Source organism: Urocampus carinirostris, chromosome 9 (genome assembly GCF_059441175.1).
Source record: "Urocampus carinirostris isolate Australia breed hairy pipefish chromosome 9, RoL_Ucar_1.0, whole genome shotgun sequence".
Taxonomy (NCBI): Eukaryota; Metazoa; Chordata; class Actinopteri; order Syngnathiformes; family Syngnathidae; genus Urocampus; species Urocampus carinirostris.
The window spans coordinates 9358531-9379777 of NC_142357.1; the positions used below are offsets into that span (position 1 = coordinate 9358531).

At 38.1% G+C, this 21247-nt stretch overlaps 2 protein-coding genes across 2 annotated transcripts in view; one reads left to right on the plus strand and one right to left on the minus strand.

The window, feature by feature from the left end:
* Positions 1-21247, plus strand: part of psd2 (pleckstrin and Sec7 domain containing 2) — a 61606-nt gene that overhangs the window by 17018 nt on the left and 23341 nt on the right. The window contains exons 4-5 of the mRNA XM_088344480.1: positions 20328-20525; positions 20597-20677. Of these exons, the coding sequence (XP_088200606.1) occupies positions 20328-20525; positions 20597-20677 (279 nt within the window). The remainder of the gene's footprint in view (positions 1-20327; positions 20526-20596; positions 20678-21247) is intronic.
* Positions 1-21247, minus strand: part of purab (purine-rich element binding protein Ab) — a 69358-nt gene that overhangs the window by 6732 nt on the left and 41379 nt on the right. The window lies entirely within an intron of this gene.

The following is a 21247-nucleotide window of genomic DNA, read 5'->3' on the forward strand; positions in this document are numbered from 1 at the left end:
CTGAGCAATGCTGAGCACTGGCTCTTTTTTCCCTTTTCACTTAAAGTGATTTAGGATCATTCAACACTGTACAAGAGTGTCACTTTCCATTTGTGAACATCACATTACACTTTGTGGTTAGCAGAAACACTATTACACCACCATGACCAGTTTTTACTCATTTAAACACACTCCAAGAAATTATACCCTTACAACCCTCGTAGTAAAGGCAGGGGTCTCGAACCCGCGACCCAGTGTCCAAATGCAGCACCCAATGTGATTTTGAGGCCCCCGTCGTAATATGAAAGTTAAAGGGACAGTGAGTATCATTTTCCCACTAAATGTCGCTGTATTCTTTCGTGCCACCGATAACGAGTGCTAAAAGCACAACAGAAGAAGACAAAATACAGAGACTCAAAGGGACCAAAACACACTATATTGCTTTTGAAAAGAAGAGAAGAATCGAAAAAAGAAGAAAGGAAAAAGAAAAGAACAACGAAAAAAAAACAAAAAAGAGAAAATATATATAAAAAAGAAATGAGACGAAAAGTAAAACTCAAGGGAAAAATAAAATGAAAAAGAAAAAAAAAGAAAAATGAAAACATGACAAAAAAACCTTTTTCTTCCTTTCTTCCAAATGACACCTGGTATCATTCTTTACTGTTGTTGCAAATGAAAATCCACACCACGCTCCGCTTCGTGTTTGACTCTGTCATATTTAGCTTCTGCTGAAAGTGCGCGAAGATTTGTCCCAATTTGGCCGGCAGAAAGGTGCAGCATCAGGCCAGGTAGGGAGATGTGTTAAAAGTATGCCTGTCAGACACACAAACAGCTAGAAACCTAAAGAGTGGTAGAGGGCGCTGGGTCAGAAAGTAAGCTATCTACATATGAAGGTGGCACTTTAAGAAAATTGGTGGAGGGTGAAGTATAAATCCCAGGACGGTAGTATCGATCCGATCAATCTACTTGCTTACTATCGATAATATCAATACCTTATTTTGCAGTTCTTATGGATTTTTCATCCTCTCTCACCTGCAAAATGATTCATTGTTCTTCCACAAACAGCTCTCTGGTCTTGATGTTTGCTATAGGAACTGTCATTTTCAATAAAAAAGCCAAAGCCAAATACAAACACCGATGTGTGATTCAATGGCTGTATCAAATCATTTTAGACATATTTTGCAGTGGCTGCTAACTCCAGTGGTTCCACTTCCTTTTGATGACCTTAATTGTACTAATCCTGGCTGAAAAACACAAATGAGTGCTACTAAAGGGGGTGTTGGTAATTGAAACCATATGAGGAGATCCGTGTAACCTGAACCACAGTAGCACGGCTGTTTGGTTGTCCTGTGCACATTGCACCCCCACACTGCCCTCGCTGGGGTCTTTACAGTTACAAATACACTGGAATGTCCAAAAGATGCATAGACTTCTGATATGATCTCTTCTGCTAACTGCTAGGATTTGTTTTCTGGGATCGGCTCAATGGGCTTTGATAAAATGATGCAGGTCCAATCCCCTCATCTACAGATGTTGTGCTTTAGGCAAAAGCTTGCTTCCTGACTAGCTGTGCCAAACTGAAAGGGCTATTGTTTATGCAATGACATCATCGTCTTTATTTTTCCTCTGCCCAGCAGTCTCGTGTATGTGTAAGAGAGATTATTTCCCTCCTGTGCTAGCTGCCCTGCCACACACTTCACCAATTAAATCTAGAGTGGATACATCTGGTGTGGTAGTTTTTTATATGTCTCTATTTCACAACTGACCAGTCACTAATGCCGATTCGACACAAGTTCTGAACTATCAAAGAGTAATTAACCTGTTTTTTATTGCCAAATGAAGGTCAGCAAAATATTTTTCTTTTATCAGTACAGAACAATTTAAAATGTTTTGAAATATTTCTTGAAGCCAGTCTTCCTTTGGAATTCATGACCCTAATGAGAGTTTTGGCGTTCCCCTTTGTTTGTGACCTACAGCATCTGTAAAGCAGATATGACTAGTAGGAGCAACTATTTTCCAAGCATTGTAACTGCTTATTGTCCTCTCCTGGTCTGACCTCATCTTCCCCATTGGATAGGGTGGAAAGGTCACAAAAATAAGTAGTTAAAAAATCGAGATGCTGTCCATACATAGAGGAGCTAAACAGAACTGTTGCTTTGTAAAGCAGATTTGAATTGAGTTTTTAACTCATATAAGCAGGTATTTCACATCTCCAGGCGTAGATGCCACGGACAAATTATTGCAAGTATGCCATGCAGTACTTTTCTAAATTTCATTTGAGTGGTTTGCTGATAATTGGCGTATGTTTGGAGTATTTCTCTTAAGGTCAATCATAAAAACCTGAACATAGGTACTGTAAGTGGATGTGAATACATTTCTCTGCAGCTCAGAATGTATAATGGCTAATCCAAAGTATTCACCATTTTGCAAAATCAAGTAAGATCGAGGAAAGATTTTTCTGAACAAACACTGGCAAATATCGTAGATGTCTATTTGCCTTTTAATTGTTCCTCCCAGGCTTCATGCAGTAAAGTCGACAACTGAACCCCTGGGGGTGTATAAAACGCTGCTGAGCTTTGCAGATGTTTTGAAAGGGAGTTTTTCAACACATGGCAATACAAGAGCAAAGGATATGTTTCAAGGTTAAGCTAGTAAACTACTGAGTAGATCAGATTTATTTTTTCATCAGCTGCTTTATCATTCGCGGCGTGTATCGACTTTCAAAACCTTTCGCTCTGCAATCCAGCTAATCTGTAGATGTAGAAGTGCATCTCTTTACGTGGTTTCGTATGTGTACGGCATCTGTGGCTGAGCATTTGCATGCAAGCGTGGCTTTCACAGCGTGTCCATGCTGGGGACCCACTACGAGTGTATTCCTCCCCCTAGCATTTATTCAGGCCTACCAGATCTACAGTAAGCCCAAGCACAGCAGATCAAAGCCGAGGGTGTTTGATTCCATATCAGAGAGACAGACTCGCCTTGAAAACTAATCTCTTACACGAATGCCGTCATGCAAAGGCATGTATGCTGAAATTATGCGGTGCATGTGCAAAACAAGAGTGGTAAATAGTGACACACGTATGTGACCTCTCATCTCTGTATGTGCTGTTTTCCCACATATGCATATTTCTGCATGGCTCTTCTGGAATAAATCCTTTAATGATATTCTATGGTGTGGCGAAACCATCCTGCAGATTATCAGAAATAGCAAGGCACTCATACATAAACAGTATACAAATTCTGCTGCATCCACCCCACAGGCTCACACACGCAGTCGCTGAATCATTTTATCCTGCACAGATTTATTCTCGCGTATTTATAGCTGCTGTCTGTGGGTTTCACACACAAGTCTCACTGTAACAATAAGTGCTTTGGGTGAGGTGCACATCTTCCGCACAATCTTCTTCTCTCTTTGTGTCTGGCTTATCATGAGTCAACATTTATGTGTGGTTCTGCCATTGTGTGTGCAGGATGAATTATATATTATACATTTCATGCAGTGACGGGCTGAATATTAAAGTGTGAACAGCTGTCGTCTTCTTAGTTTTCCTTATTAAAAATGAAAGATTACCTCTCTTAATGTTTAAATTTAGAAACCCATACTTATCCTTAGGAAAACTATGATATCTGCAAAACAGTTTTTCTAAATCTGGTGTATTGATCAAAATATAGCGAAAAGGACAAAGCCCGATAGCTGTTGCAAGATATCAATTGACAAAAACAAAATAAAAAGCTCAACAAAGCTACTTATACAATATTCATGATAACAGAACTTTTGCCGCATCTAAACCTAACAGAGATGCAGACGTAAAAACATCAATGATCTTCAGAAGGCTTTCAAATAATAGTAGAAATGTATATATAGATAAGAGTAGATTTTCTATTCATATATGCAAGATGTTGGCAGGAATTTCATCTCCAGGTTACTGAACAAAATTGCCTAGGCTTAATGTAGCAATTTGTGGAACAGATCAATAATGTCCTTCAAACCGATCAGCTATCTTGCTTGAAATTTTAAATACCATATGATCACTATAAAATTGATCAGATTGATGAAATCAGAAGCACATTTAGTTTCAAATTTCAAGTCTGCCTCATTACGAATCTCTATTTTGTTCTGTTTTATTATAAACAAAATCCAAATGTTTTCATTAGGTGTAGAATTTGACCAGAGTTATCTATTTTGTGAAAATCAATTCACTTTCATTGTTGAAAACACTTAACTTGTATCATAGGAAATTTTGAGAAAGCTGGTAAGTGTATGAAATGACATTTGTGGGAGCAAGTACCCTTTTTACTATACACTGCGAGCCTCTTATATAGGGTTTATGCACTACAATTGGCTTTAGGGCCATAGCCTTTACACCCCTCAAAGGGACATGGTGTAATATTTAGCGGCCATTTATGTGAAAAAAAAAACGTCATTTGTCAAACAAAAAAAAACATATTGATTTGAATAATACGCAGACATTTTTTAAAACACACGTAGGTCGAGATTTTTCCATACTATTTAACATAACATGAGGCTCACCTAGAGAGAGTTTATACCATTGAAAGCCAACTTGCTGCTACGGGTACCCCCCAAAAAACAAACAGGCTGGGCAAAAAATTACTGGAAACTAGTGAGGTTTGGTCGGTTTGAGTCTCTGTCGTGTGTATTTATCCTTATGCTTTGTAGCATTCATTTTCTGTTGCACCACACAATACAGCAACATCTAGTCGTCAAATATTACACAGTGTCCCTTTAACTTTACAATCGAGGAGAGGGGGATATACAGTATAGCAATGAATTCTGTGCTTGCACCCAGAGGGCCATTAGCAATTACATCACACTTTGGTTTCAATGCATCATAAAATTAAGAAAAACATATATACTTAAATATTAGTAAGCAAGTAAATATAGTATTTTTAGCATATTCTTACATTAACATTCAATGGACAATATGCACTACTTAGAGTATGTCCTATCCAAACTGCGTATTAAAATGGGGTTAATGACGCTGTGTCATTTCTCTGGTTTGGAGCAGGTTCTAATAAGTCACTGGAAAGAGTGAGTGCTTGTGCTAATGGCGCCTTTTCTCCTGGGTGCATTTATTAGCCAGCCGCTAAGTCATCCTCTGTGTCCGCTGCCATGAAAAGATGACATCTGTGCCGCGCCCGCTGTTTTTAAAAGACTTGGTTATCCATGAGTCACAGGATTTTGTGTACAAAATGATCAAAGGTTCCAGAAAATACTGTCTGGTGTTGATATGTGTAGCTACAGTTTTTACATGCAAACAGATTGCTACTCTGTACAACAGGGGTCGGAACTTTTTTGACTCACAAAAAGCTATGAAAACAAAAAATTCAATTTTTGGGGAGGAAAGAGCCACACCATATATTTTGAGACAAAATTTAACAAAACCGCTAAAACCGCTCTACAGACAAAAGCCTATTATGCAGATCAGTTTATTTCACTGTGTGACATGTGAGGATTTGATGAAATGTATTAACTAAGAATATATATATATATATAGAGCCTTTTGTAGTTGAGACACAAATTGAGAGTGCAAGACACAAGGGCTATGTGAAACTTCAACCTGTAGGCTGATCCCTTGCTACATAGCTCTGAGACTTGGAGGGTTTTACAAATGTGAGTAAAAGTAAAAAATTAAGCCACTGCAGTCGGGACTCTTCTATAAATATTGGTAAGATTCTACTCAATTGTTATATTTACCCGCAAAGAAAATATGTACGGTTTCCACGGCAATCAAAGTGCTGATTTCTTGCGGATTACCATGGCGATGCCCCGTCTCATCGCTCCCGCCAAGCGGCTGCTGGAGCAGGGCTTGAAGTTTGCATCGTTTCCTGTCCATTGCTACCAATCGTTTGAAGCTAACATCGATTTTGAAATCAGGTGGGTTATGAGTGGACGTCTTATGGATTCATCATGCGTATGCCTCCTAGTCTATCATATCAGATCAATTTGCTCATTTTAAGGATTTATTTCCTATGTCTACTTTGCTTTTAAACATGTTTTTTTATTAAACATAGGTGTAATGGCTATCTTCAGGGAGCCTAATGCTACATATTAAAATATGAAGTATAAAATATCTTTTAATAACCTATTTTCCTTCAATCACAGCATATCGTTTAGCTCCTCAGTGGCTTTGCTTTGCCATTGCATTTTTGCTTGCATTAGTTTGGTCTAGATCAGGGGATGGTGTCATAAGAGACGGCTCAGCTAAAAAGTCTCTGTAGTGCGAAGTGGAAGGAGAAGAGGAAGACGAGGTGAGCGGAGAAGATGAGGTAAAATTTTGGACTATTTGATAAAGTTTCAGGAGCGAGCAGAGAGAGTGGGAAAGGTGAGATGGCACAACATTCATTTGGACAGGTCAGGTAACTTAAAATTAGTTTTACCTGGTTATATCAGTATCAGAAATTATTTTCCCCCCATTTTATTAACACTCCACTTATTGAAACATAAATATTTTGTTTGTTTGTTGTACATGATTCAATTGTTTGTTTGTTTGTACATGATTCAGATTGAATCGTTTCTTGTACATGATTCAATTGTTTGTTTGTTTGTACATGATTCAAATTGAATCGTTTCTCCGGCGCCGTCACGAATGGCAGCCACTCCAGCAGCTCCCGTGTTATTTTTCGATTGTTCTCAGTTATTTTCGATTGTTCTCAGCTTAGGGATGCTGCTGGAAAAGTGAATTTCCCTTCGGGGATGAATAAAGTATCTATCTATCTATCTATCTATCTATCTATCTATCTATCTATCTATCTATCTATCTATCTATCTATCTATCTATCTATCTAATGCAAGAGCTTGTGTCCTAAATGAACCGCTTTAAACTTGTCTCCCTTCTGCAGTTACTTAAGAGTGTGGAGGGTCATTTTTACCTTAATTTTTTTCATAAATCATGATTTGAAATCAAGGTGCAAGCAGAGTTATTTTGTAAAAACGTCACGGAATTCTGCAAACGAGGATCCAGACGTTTAATCTAATTTTGTCGCAGGCGGCGCACGGCGAGAGACAGTAGGCAGTTCTTGCGCTCTTTGCATAGATCCACCCATCTTTACCGTTCACCCGTTCAAATTGCTCTAGGTGCTCTTATGGCATTTTGGAATATTTACAGGTTGTTCTGTGAATTTTTATCATAAAGTTTCTCAACAGTGAACATGGATTAGTTAATGGGTTTCCATAAAAAATGATTCCTTAACGATGTATGGCCAAAGCGAGTTTTTTGGTGTAACCTCTTGACTATAAACTGTTGTTAAAATCTGCCTTATATATAATGGAGAGTACAATAGTTATTTTTAGTGTTGTTTCACTTCACGTGCAATACAAAAGCCTTTTCTCATATAAAATTGGAATGACATGGAGAACATTTGTGCAGAATGGATTTAGTCTCTGAGCCATACGTACTCATGAAAAGAGCCATATATGGCTCAGGGGCCATAGATTCCGGACCCCTGCAGTACAAATATCATACAGTGGTCTATCGTTTTTGCAACTATATTCTTATCCGCGGCTACACTTCTGACCATACAGCTGCTTTACTGTCATCTGTTTCTTTTTTCCTTCTTTCCTCATGACTGGAAAGAGGAAGGTGACGTGTCAGCATGTTTTTCTGTCATTAGTGGCTGCTAAAGTTGGACAGTAATTTATATCCTCTCTCTTTATATATAAATATATGAACATTTAAATAAATAAATTAATAAATAAATGAATGAACAAATGAATACATAAATATTAATTAAAAGATATTGATTTTTATCAGCACACGAGTTTGATAGTTACAGTAAATCTTTCTAAAAGCCTAGTGGTCCTGGAGGGTGTTTATCTCATGTGTGGTCCTTTGTCAAGGTTTCTAATTTTTCCACATGCCGGGTGTTCTTCGGGTTGTTCCCTGCCCTCCTGTAGGCTAGAGATCAGCGGATGTTGTAATCGTGGTCTGAAAAGCGCTTTGAGACTTACTGTGATGAAAGGTCATACAATTCATTCTGAATTTACTTGACTAGAGGAGAGACATTATTTCATATTTTCTTCTTCATGTCCTCAAGTTTACAGGATCATTTTGATTTTCTGTCCAAGCAAGATCATCTGTGGTTTAATCAGGGTGCTTTGATGCAATGTTACTGGCTTACACACAAACAGCTATATATGCTCCAGACTATTGAGCCTTTCAATCAATCATCTTTGTGCGTATCCTAACACTTATGAATGAATGGCCTTTATTGTCGTTATCAAGTACAGCAAAATTGGAGGACTTCTCCTTTCAGTGCAAGTATAAAGAATTAAAAGGGTAAAAATGTGTGAAAGGATAAAACAAGAATATAGAAATGACCAAAACCACCCGCGATAAGTGAAAATTCGCAAAGTAGCGGCACACCTTCAAAAAAACAAAAACAAATTATTATTATTATTTTTAGACCCGGTTAATGGGGACCAAAACCACCCGCAAAAAGTGAAAATCTGCGAAGTAGCGACGCCCCTTCAAAAAAAAAAAAAAAATCTCATCTCATTATCTGCACCGCTTATCCTTATTAGGGTCGTGGGGGGGCTAGAGCCCATCCCAGCCATCTCCGGGCAGTGGGAAGCTGCACGGAAATCGCGCACCGGGAAACGAGAACGGCGCGCCGTGCTAGGGTCGTCGGCCGAGGGGATTCCCCCAGTTACGGGGGTAGCCCGATCACAGCCGCCGCCTTTTGCCCGCCGCGCGCGGACGGCCGTCTGTCGTCGTGCGGCGCTACCGGGGTCGTCGGACGAGCGCGCTTCCCCCAGTTACGGGGGTAGCCCGAGCTCCCCCTAGTTACGGGGGTAGCCCAATCACGCCCGCCGCCTTTTCTCGCGTCGCGCCGTGTGACGCCGCGTCCGCCAAACTAGCTCCGTCGCGCGGCCCGGGAGTGACCACCGCCGCGCCCCCCCGTCCCGTCCCATCCAGCCGGCCGCCTTATCCCGCGTCCGCTGACATTCCGCCGAAAAAGTGAAAATCTGCGAAGTAGCGACGCCCCTTCAAAAAAAGAAAGTATGCCTGTCAGACACACAAACAGCTAGAAACCTAAAGAGTGGTAGAGGGCGCTGGGTCAGAAAGTAAGTTAACTTATCTACATATGAAGGTGGCACTTTAAGAAAATTGGTGGAGGGTGAAGTATAAATCCCAGGACGGTAGTATTGATCCGATCAAGCTACTTGCTTACTATCATAATATCAATACCTTGTTTTGCAGTTCTTATGATTTTTTTTTAATTTTTTAATTTTTTATTTTTTTTACTATTACGGGCCGCGAAGCTCTAAAGCTGCGAACGTCGAAACGCGAAGTAGCGAGGTCCCACTGTATTTCTGTTTGTTACAAAATCAATTATTTGCTGCAATAACTTGTTTCTTTGACAAAACGAAAACTTTTTAAAAGGAAGTTGAGCACACACGTCCATAACGGTTGGTTGGTTGGTTGGTTGGTTGGTTGTTTAGAGTCTTAGGGGCTCCATTTCGAGTGGTGTGTCTTGGGTAAGTATACCCTGTTGGCGCCCATCCCTCTCCGGGCCAGACCATAACAGTACCCTGTCAATAAACTGTTAGGCTTATAGTTTAGTAGAAACTCCAAAAAGGTGATCTTGTGCATGACATTCATTGTGATGAAATCAATGTTGTTGAGTTCCAGGTTACTAGTAACCAGTGTTGGGAGTAACGTTATTTTTTCCGGAACAGGTTGATCTCACAAATTAACTTTTCCGCCATTATAACGCCGTTATCGTTACTGACGGTCAAAAGTGGTGCGTTACTTTGTCTCCCTCTCGTGCGTATGGAAGATAAGCAGTACATCCTCGGTAAGCCTTTTGGCATATTCATTCACCAACAACACAGCTCTCCTTCAAACCATTTACAAGAACATAAAACAATGCTGTGCGTACGTGATGACATCACAAAATGGAGAACATCCTACCGTAATATCACAAGTAAGAGCGCTATTTAATTTACAATACTTAACATCTCATTTGGGGAAACTGGTGTAAGATTGTTTCTTAGTGGTTCCTGTGGTTTTGGGCACTAAATGTTCCAAAACTGCTGCTCTCTCCTCACTGAGGTTTGTCAGCTGTCATAGATAGAGAGAGGAGGAGGATATAGATGGAGGGAGATAAGGGAGTGAGAGACGTAGAGAGAGGAAATGGGTAGTCACTCTATCATGTTTTAACGTTGACTTTTGTTTTGAACAAAATATTTGAAGTGAAGTTGCACATTTCTACTTGACCAGTTGTCTCAGGTTGTAGGAGCTTGATGTATTTGTTTTACACTGCAGTGTTAAACACACTTTATATTGTTGAACTGTTTACTTTGGTTGCGTAAAAATACCTGAAGTTCAGTAGTGTATGTCTACTTATGCAGAGTTGTCTGACTAGAGATTGTTATTTATTCTATAGAGTGAAATTCACTTTATATTGTTTTACAATTGAATTTGGTTGTGAACAAAATATTTGAAGCACAGTAGGCTATGACTATTTGACCAGTGGTTTCAGGTTGTGAGATAATTTAATGTATACAACTCACTTTATATTGTTTACTGATGATTGTTACTTTATTTTACTTTTTACTGTTTATTTTTGTTGCGCTTCAAGTGTAGGATAAATCTGTTGCTGTTGACGTGCAACAAACGTTACAAGGTTTTCTATTATTCTCTATTCAACTGACTCAAATACTGCTTGGAAAATGTTAAATTCTTTGATGTACAACTTTTTTTTAAAGTAACAGAAAAGGTTACTTTCACTGAAAGTAATTCAGTTACTAGCGCAGTTACTTTTTGGAAGTAGCAAGTAACTTTAACTAATTCCTTTTTTAAGTAACGTGCCCAACACCGATAGTTACAAATTAAATAGATTCTGCAACTTGTCACGTTTCCCCCTGTTTATTAACACATAATTTAAATACTAAATCTGGATTGATTACGACTTTTGAACTAGAGGGGTTCGAGCATGGACCCCCTCTAGTTCAGGAAAAGTCTGTCGTACTCAGCTCCGCCCCTACATCCACTGCAACCAAGAAACTTCTAGGGAAGAAAAAACATGAAGCGTACTCCCCGCCTTCCTACAGTATGGCGGAATAACACAGCTTCATATCCTCGGTAGGCTGTACTAATATGAGAGCGGACTTCCGCTTCACTCCACAAACATTCGGTGTAGGAGCGAAATCAGAAATCAGACCCATGCATATTGGAGTGAGAGTCGGATGATGCGTCGCTTTTACATCGCACCTTCAAAAAATCAGTTTCCAGATCTAAAACGATGTGGAAAGAGGAATATGACGCGCACTTCGACTTTTTGCTGCAACTCCTGTAAGTAGATTTTGTTTTCTTAAATTTGAGAGTCAATGGAAGCCTTTGCGCGGCGAAGTGCAAAGAGTGAATAACGGCATCACGAGGAAAATCACCTTCAAACTTGAAATATTTCTGGAATTAATGTTCAAGAGTGTCTTTATTGTCACTGACATAAGCAATGAAATTCTCTTTGAAACCCTCGTGTAAAATGCCGATAAAAGACGTTTAAAAGCTAGGATACAAAATAAATACAAGCATATAGAAAAAGGCAAATAGTATGTACATATGTTCTATTGTGTATTTACGTACAGAACGTATGACGGACTCTACTGGCAAATAGTTTCATTTTCTAATGGGAAATTATCTCAAATTTATATTACGTTTGTCTCAAAAACATAACCCAGGTGTGTATCTCATGTATCCACATTTGTTCTTTTCTCTCCATGAACGTGTTTTGCCGTTTTAGTGGAGGACCGATAATGCCAAATGAATACCCTTGCCGATTTCTATGCTTATTAAGGATTGCAATTATCGATAATAAGGGATAATAAACCTTCCAAATACAACGCGGTACCTATTTACTCACAGCAAGACAGACTATGTAGGATAAGACCACGGGAAATTTGTGTAAACCATATTATTTTTTTTTACCAAACAAACAACACAAACAATATTTCACCATCTTTCTTAGTCCCCCCTTGCAGTAAATTCAGAACAGGTTATTATACAAAGCTGTATATTAAAAAAGTCCTGTACAACATTTTTATACAGCATATACAATGTTATACAATTTGAAATGATCAAACATGTATAAAATACGAAGAAAACGTTTAAGTTGACAGGTAAATGATAAAAGTAATCAAAAATGAATGGAATACCTTGAATTATATGCCTAATAAAAACAATGAAAACATACATAAAATCACTGAATTCTTAAATATATGAAATCATTCAATTTGTTTATGCATTTTGTCAATTGTTTCATTATCTAGTTGTTTCTGTATTTATTTCATCCATTTATCTTGTGTATTGGGTCGTACATGTTGTCATGTATTTTGTTGTGTGTTTTATTCATTAATTTGTCATGTATTTTGTCCTGTATGTCATTGTTTTTTAACCAGTGTGCCTTGAGACCTTGTCTAGTGTGCTGCTGGAATTTGCCCAATTTTATCCCTCCAAAAAATCAGGCCATTATTCAGTATTTTTTCTCTCCTCAGATGAGGAACTGTAATAGCCATTCATATCAGCAGGTGGCAGTATATTTTCATATACTTTTTATATACTAATTATTTGCTCATGAGGTAGCACACTACATTTAACAACTTAATTTGTTTTACAAAGCGGTTTAATATTTGCACTGTAAAAAATAAAAACATAAATAAAGCACATCATTTTTTTTTAAGTATTATTTTCTTCTTTTTATATTCTATTTACAGTGGAACCTCGGTTCTCGACCATAATCCGTTCCAGAACCCTGTTCGAAAACCGATTTGTTCGATCACCAAAAATCGTTTTTCCCATTAAAAGTAATGTAAAATCGTTTCAATCCGTGAATGCTTACCATGAACGTAAACATGAAGCTAACCCAGGCTAATCGTACGTTCGCGTTAGCGTAATCTTCTGTATGAAAAGATTACGCTAACATGAACGTGTACAAGTAAAAAAAAAAATCAGGTCGTTTACACGTCATTTAGCACCCGGGTCTCCACAAAAAGTGGTGAGCGGTTAAATGATAAAGAAAAGAATTATGGATAGGATTTCTTACCTTTGTGGTGGTCTGCAGAAGCCATGCTCTATTGCCTCGAAAGAAGGGAAACTCGCACGCCTTCTTCATATTTTGCTATTATTTCTTTCTTAAATGCAATAGTTGTACGCACTACCTTTCTTTTTTCACCTGTAGCAACTTTGCTGCTTGCACCGACCCTCTTCGGAGGCATAATTAGGGGCTAAAACACTCCGTTCACCGATATCTAAAGTGAAAGCAAAAAGAAGTGCGCGCGCACGTCATAACAGTTCTTCACGAGGGGTGGGGGCAATCTACACCAGTACGCCGCTCAGCATCGCACCCTAGCGTACTGGCGTTCGAACTCCGAATTTTTGAACAAAAAGCGAAGCAAGAATTTCTCGAAATTTTTGGTCGAGAACCGATTTGTTCGAACTGAGAGGTGTTCGAAAACCGAGGTTCCACTGTACCTGCTTATGGGGTAGTACAGTGAAATATTTGACATAACTTCATCTTCAAACATTTTCGACGGACGGTGTGCCTCAGAACTTTTTTATAAAAACGAGTGTACCTTGGTTCAAAAAGGGTGAAAACACTCCTGTATGCCACAACAAAATTATTTTCAAACAAAGGGGCGGGTCAAATTGGCTGTACTTCTCACCAATTGGGGGACTGTTGTACTGGCCGATTCAATCATCACTGCTCAACCAATTGGTGATGAAAGGCTCAGGAAACTTGCCTCCTCATTTTAATTACATTTTGTTTTGACAAAATACACAACAAAATAAGAGACACAATACATGTCAAACTAAAAACATAAATAAATAAATGACAACATGCACCAAAAAATAATACATTGCTTTAACGTTATATGTTTAGGTGTAACGCAATTTGTTTATGTGTTCATTTATTGATATGGCATATATTTGTATGTATATTTTTATTAAATGATTCATTTAATTCTACAGTATATATGGCAGGATCAGTCCTCCATAATGTTGTCATGTTTGTCTAACAATCCGATAAATTAGTAGCAGTTGCCTTCATGCAAAAGAGTAACCAACGGTAAAAGCTGGGACATTTTTGTGCAGTTATTATTCATGCAATCCTCATCAGGTAAAACATACACCATTACAATACCATGCATACAAAAACGATGACTGTGCCCTGGCAAACTGCAATTGAACAATGAAATGCCAGGATTGCATCATTTTTTTATTACCCCTCATTCCTCTTGGATCATTTACTACACTAGTCATGCTCACACATACAGTAAACACACCTTGGAGGCAGACAGCAAAGGTGTCAGGGCAGCACCAAAGAGATTAGGTGAGTCACTAGCATGCACCAACATGCTCACTGTGTCTATATCAATGACAAACATATTTTTAGATAGACGGGTGCCCTCATTCTGCAAGTGTACAGGATTTTTTTGGCTGATATACATTGAAATATTATTCGTCTATGTAACATGAGTTTTACCGTTCATGTGAATCTGGATGATTTTCAGGAGTGCACAATGATTATCCGACCAATGTTTTTCAAACATACAGAAAAAGGGAAAAAAGAATAAAAATCATCATAATCCGTGCAATAAAAGACAACTACATTTATCGATCATTGGTCACATAGAGCCATGAATTAAAATTACACTACTTTCTGCATATGTTGTTTACTGGGGGCTGTAAATCTTTGTAAATGTAAAACGAAACATACAGACACACATAATTGTCACAAGCCAGGAACGGAGACAGGACCCAGTAGCGTTCTTTTACTCAGTTTTATTGATAAGAGGGAGAGAAGGGCTTGCTTCCACGATCCGAGGATCGATGGACACAGGTTGCAGGTGACGGGAAACGCGGAAGTGGCACTTCCGTGTCGAGCGAGGATGAACGTAGACTTGCAGGAATACTAGTCGTTAGCCGGGACGGGAGAGCAGGGGCGGTATCAAGTTTGGAAACAAGGTCGGCAACAGGTGTCAGGCAGGTAGCGGGGCAAAACAGGTTGGATATCGGGAAGGCAGAACAGGGCAGAGTCAGGTCCGGAAACAGGTTGGCAAGGGGTATCAGGCAGAGAGAAACAGGGCAGGAAAAGTGTCTGAACGTGAGATCTTGCCGAGCTGGGAGCATCGGTACATAACGATCTGATATGGATCTCTAGAAAGCCGGGGGTTTAAAAAGAGTCTATTAGCCAATCAGCTCTCAGGGCTGTTGGCGCCATTTGGGCAGTCACAGGTGCCTTAAATCGGCAATCATGACACATAATAGTATTTCCTCATATTTTGTGTGCAAGTTTTTGAAATGTTAATAATTGACTGCAAAAAATAAATTATAATCCTATTGGCACACAGTGTTGCAGATATTTTTTATTGTATTCCCCCTTGTTTTATGATTCCCCCCAGAAAATAGTACTTTTAAATGAGCTAAATCATCTGATTTGCTGTTTTAGTTTTATGACAATGGCGTTTGATTTGTTTTACAGTGCATAGTGCATACACTGAAAAATAAAATTTTGCAAATATTTGGTATTCCTAGTTTAAAGCTTTAAAAAAAACAAGAATTTAACATTTTGTTAGAAAAGCTATTTTTTTTATCTTGCAGATAACAGCTAACTTTGCCTATTTTAACATTTATTTCCACCCTGAATAAAATGAAATACTTCCAAGGAGCAGAATAATGTACTATTTGCTAGAGAAGATAATTATGCCTTTTAAATCACACATTTTATTATTTTACCATTAAAATGGTAAATGGTCTGCATTTATATAGCGCTTTTCAAGACAATGAAGACCTCCCAAAGTGCTTTACAAGGTGCTTCACACTTACCCATTCACACACACACACTTACACACCAATAGCGGCCATGCAGCCATGCAAGGCGCCGACTTGCTTATTGGGGGAACAAGATAAAGATCTTAAAAATGAGGAAAAATACATTTAAATTGAGAAAAGGTTTGTGCCAATCGGTCCGAAATTGTTTTTTGCAGTGCCGTTTACAAGAATATAGATATATACCTATCCTGTGTAAAGTCAAGTCAAGTCATGTTTATTTGTATAGCCCTTAATCACAAAGAGTCTTAAAGGGCTGCACAGACCACAGATTATTGCAAACCAAAGACCATTATGACACCATCACCTGATCTAAAACCTACATGAGGGCAAATAATACACAGATACACAGATATTGTCAACATAAGATATAGGTTATTCAAGTGCTATAGAATAGAAGTGTGTTTTAAGCTTAGATTTAAACATTTCCACTGAGGTTGCAGATCGAATCTTAGGGGGAAGAGCATTAAGTCACAGTATCTTTTTGTGTTTAGTGAATAAACAGGACACTATCAGTATTCGTTTAATGCATTACACCTTACATAGCTTTATGGAACGATTTGATATATCAAAATCTTGTTAAATGCGATTCAAGCAGTTCTAGCACAGCTTGCCCCTGTTTACCACTTTGCCAGCAAATGGAGTCCGTGTGGGTAGAAAACAAAATCATCTTGCACAATCCAAATTTAATAGGTTCCCTATGCACTTTGCCACAAAAAGAAGAATTCAACCCAATCATATGTTGTGCGACCAAACTAAATACTGCATCAGTGAAAACCAGTGAAAAAGTTAAGTAAAGTTTTGCCTTCCAGGTTCATTTGGATTTATATAGAAACCCTCAACTCAAGTTTGTTTGGTTTTGTAGTTAGTACATTCATCCTCTCTGCTCTACAGGAAGTCTCTTAATCAGATTCCCCTCTCCCCAACCAACTGCATTGGCTGCCCTTCAACACATAACTGTTCTAATGCTTTCACACTTCCGGAAGTAACAGCTGCCCACCCCGTCCCTAAGGATGATCTCCAAACCATTCTAGATGAAAGGAATTTTGTCTGTTTTATAATTTAGGATTGTGCACTCTTTTTTAGTCCTGTTAGATCGGATATTGTTGAAGCAGGGGCTGTCTGGAGCTCTTCGTTTAAGGTTATGAGTGGTTTGGAAAATAATTCAAGTCTTACTGAATCAGCCAAGAAAAGAAAGTATAACCTTGGATGTAGCAAGCGAGTTAGGGGCCTTGGATAGGGTCACAGTAAAGGCTTAGATGGATAATGTAACCCGCGGAAATTGAATTATTTGCTTGTGTATTGGTTTCATTTTTTTACCCCCCTTTGTTTTACTCTTTATGCACATGACAATTTGGGAATTTTTGACAAGCCGCACAAATTGACCCTGGCAGGCGTCACAACGCCATGTGCCACACACAGTGCTCAGTTCCCGGTGTATCCAAGGCAACCAGCAAACGATAAATACTGGTAATGTATTGAATTTGTGAGGGTAATGCGATTGGGTAGATCTAATTATGTAAAAACAAACCTGACTCATCTGGTCGGTCTGCTGACATGTCAAACCAACACACACCCTGAGGAAATTACATGATGGAGGCAAAAATTCACAAGGATTTGTGAAATGCCCTCCAACTTTTCTAGTTACGTTGCTCATTTGAGTATTAACCGATTTTCTTAACACTTTTCAGTTATCTGTTACTATCTTAATACATCGTTGTAATGTGATTTTTATTTATTCAGCATACATTTGTTGGTTTAGAACATTGGTTCTTAAGCCTGTTTGCAAACTCTGTTGTAAAATAAAATAAGCTTTTTTTCTTAACTGTTTGGCACATTTTTTTCCATCTGATCTTTTACTACTTTAGCCAAGATGCTCTCTGTTCTGTTGCTGATATTGTCATTTATAGAAGGAATTGGGGTTCATTTAACTTGGGCTGCTGTTCAGAACCCCTAAGATCACATCGAACCCTGCTTAAAAACCACTGGTTTAGAACAATTAAGAAGTAGGTGCTGTTGTAAGTGCCAATGTACTGTGTTTACTAGATGGTTGATATTACCCTAAATGAGTTTGGTTGGGTTGTAGTAACACAAAATCAATTCAGGACTTTTTGAGAGTGAAGACAGCAACTTGTTTTTAAGTGATTTTAAAGCCCATTGAAAATGGGAAGGTTTTTTATTAGCATAGTACTACAGTATGTTCTAAGACATGTGACAGTGACTTTTGACAGTTTTTTTTTCAACTTAGATGACTACTAATAGGGGTGACTAAGAAGTGTACATCCAGTCCCAAAAGGATCAAAGGACCCTGCCTTGTTGTCACACTTTGACATCCATTATTTTCCAGATCCGTGGCTTGTGAGCATGAGACGGACAATTTAGTTTGTCAGCTGAAGCAATTTAGCCCCAGGGCAGCTTGAAGGGCCAGAGAGAGAACTTTGTTTTTTTTTATTAGTAAGGTTCAGTGACATGTTTTCCAAAAATGTATTAAAAAGAGAATAGTTGAGCAAAATGTTATCCCGTCAAGTTATTTTTTTTAATCATTTTAAGTATTATTTTCTCTCTTTTACCTATGTTCGGCTATCCCTGTGTGCGTGTGTGTGTGTGTGTCTGTATGTGTGGCACACAATTCGGCTATTTCTTAAATCATCTTAACCCCTTTAAAGTACTGAACAAGTAAATATTTTAATCTGAAAAAGAGTAAAACTGCAACATACAATGAAAATACTGAGTCTGACACTAGAACACGAATGATCAACAGAATCAACAAAACGATGACCAATTTTAAAGAAATACAAACAAAATATCCATCAACAAAATAATAATCTTTAGCATCTTACAGACAATAGAGGTCAAAGGCGCCACAATGCAAGCAGATGACGATACCAAAATGGCTTCAGATAGAGTATCCTTCAAAATGAATATGGAAAAAAACTAAATTGAATGAACTTTTCCTGTGTGACAGAACAACTAAAATAACTTACAAGTCAAGTCATGTCTATTTGTATAACCCTTAATCACAAGAAGTCTGAAAGGGCTGTACATACTACAGACTATTATTACAACATTCCCTGATATAAAACCTACATTAGGGCAAGGAAAACTCAAAACCTCAGCATGAGGAAATGATGAAACCTACACAGACATGCTCGACATAAAAAATCGGTCATTCATAAATTATAAATCATAATTATAAATTATAAATTATCGTCCCAAAGTATCTACATTGATCGAACTAGAAAACGGACACTAAAAATGATAGATGATCTCAGTCACTCTGCTCGCAGGTACTTTGATTACCTGCCGTCTTTGCTCCATTGCGAGTAAGACTACACGTCTTAAAGAGAGTTTTTACCCTTCCGCTATCCGTATGTTCAATGGGAATTGATTTAGGTTAGTAGTATAGTATTATTATGCCAACGGCGTTCCTCCGACCTGTTCTACTCTAGTCTTGTTATTTAAATATTCTTTCTTTTTAAACTATTCTTTATAATTACCTTGTATTATACACTACAATATCTTTTTTACTCTACTCTTTTTATTCTTTTAAATCTATTACTCTATCATTATTGAGTGTTCACGTGTCAAATGATTTCTTGTATATATATATCATGTTTATGGTTTATACTGGCTAAGTAAATACAATACAATACAATACAATACAATAAAGAATATATCTGGATTTAAACCGTTCTACCGCTTTTCGTTCCTTTTTATTTTTATCCTTATTCTTTATTTTTCTCCTGTATTAGTATTGTATAATTTGTCTTGTTTTTCTTGAAATGTATTACAAATATCTGTCAACACAACAATGGTATTTTTTAGTGTTTCCAGCATACAGAGGAGAGACATTGTTTAAAAAGAAATGTCTTGAACATTAAGAGTATTTTAAAGATATACTGCATTTAACCTTGTATAATGTGCACCCCTGAATAATGCACAACCCCAGTTTTTAATTAGAAATTGGTACAAAATTTTAATTGACTTTTTCTCAGTTTAAATTTTGCGATTGGATCTTAATCCTGTACTACCAGGAGTATTGATATAGAAAGCAGAAGGTTTTATCTCCTTATCACACAATTTTAAGTCACGGTACCAGAGACGAATGTTAATTTCGTTTTGCATTTCATGTTACGACAAAAAAGATGATTATGAGATAAAACATATTTCCTTTTCATCTGTCATTTATATACCTGGTGGTCCAGTTGTAAGGAATTGGTGCTCTTATGGCTCTGATCGTGGTTCCATTCCCGTTGCATCCGATGTTTTGCGATTGTTGTCAGATATATTTTTTGACTGATAAATCGGTAAAACGTTGTGCATAACGTGCACCCATACTTTGAGGTATTTATTTAGGTAAAAAAAAAGTGTGTTATACACGAATAAATATAGTAACTATATTGTTACTATTTATATCTATCAGCCTTGCTTGTAGATGTCTTGAACCCAGACATGTTTGTTTTTCTACATCAACATGGTTTATGCTCTTCACGACAGTGACGCCAACCTCACAGATGTGCTGTCGGACTCAGACGATTGTGACTTGGGCAGTTTGGAAAATTTGGAGCGCGGCAGCACCGACACACTTGCTAACGGCTGCCGAGCCGACACAGAAGCTGCCAAAAGGCTCGCCAAGAGACTTTATCACCTTGAAGGCTTCAAGCGCTGCGATGTGGCCAGACACCTGGGCAAAAAGTGAGCACAATAGACTAAATATATGAATTTGAGCTGTTATTTAAACATTGTTGCCCTCTTCTGTCTTGCAGTAATGATTTCAGCCAGTTGGTGGCGTCAGAGTACCTTAGCTTTTTTGACTTCACTGGCATGTCACTGGATCGGGCCTTAAGGTAAGGTGTGTCCGCAAGCATGTGTGTATGTCAAGGACATAGTTTTGGCATGAATCTGGGATTGTATTGGTATTTGAAATCCTTGAAATTGAATTTTAATTGAATATTTTCAAGGATTCAAAAGTGCTTGAATAGTGGGTGACATGCTTGTAAATGCTTGAAATTGTTGCCAAGTATTACAAGTCTGCTTAAAAATAACACTGACACTGCTGTCTGATGGCTTTGATTTGCCATTTTTTTTTAATTTTTCCTTCATAAAAAATGGCAGCTGGCACTAGCACCATCGCCACCTAGAGGTCACGCCCACGAGGGCAGGTGCATGCTACACCTGTAGTTGCGCACTATGAAATGCTATTAGTGCAAGGATTAAGTATCGATTATGGACATTTATAATGGGCCAAATTTAGACAGTGTTTCCCAGTAGTAAATTGTAATGGGAAGAACTTCCTGAAACTGAAATCTAAGTTACATGTTACTGTCATTACCTAACACATTCATATTGGGAAAGATGTGTCTCAAAAACATTTACACGTGTGTTCAGATCCACAAATATATTTGCAATTTACTCAA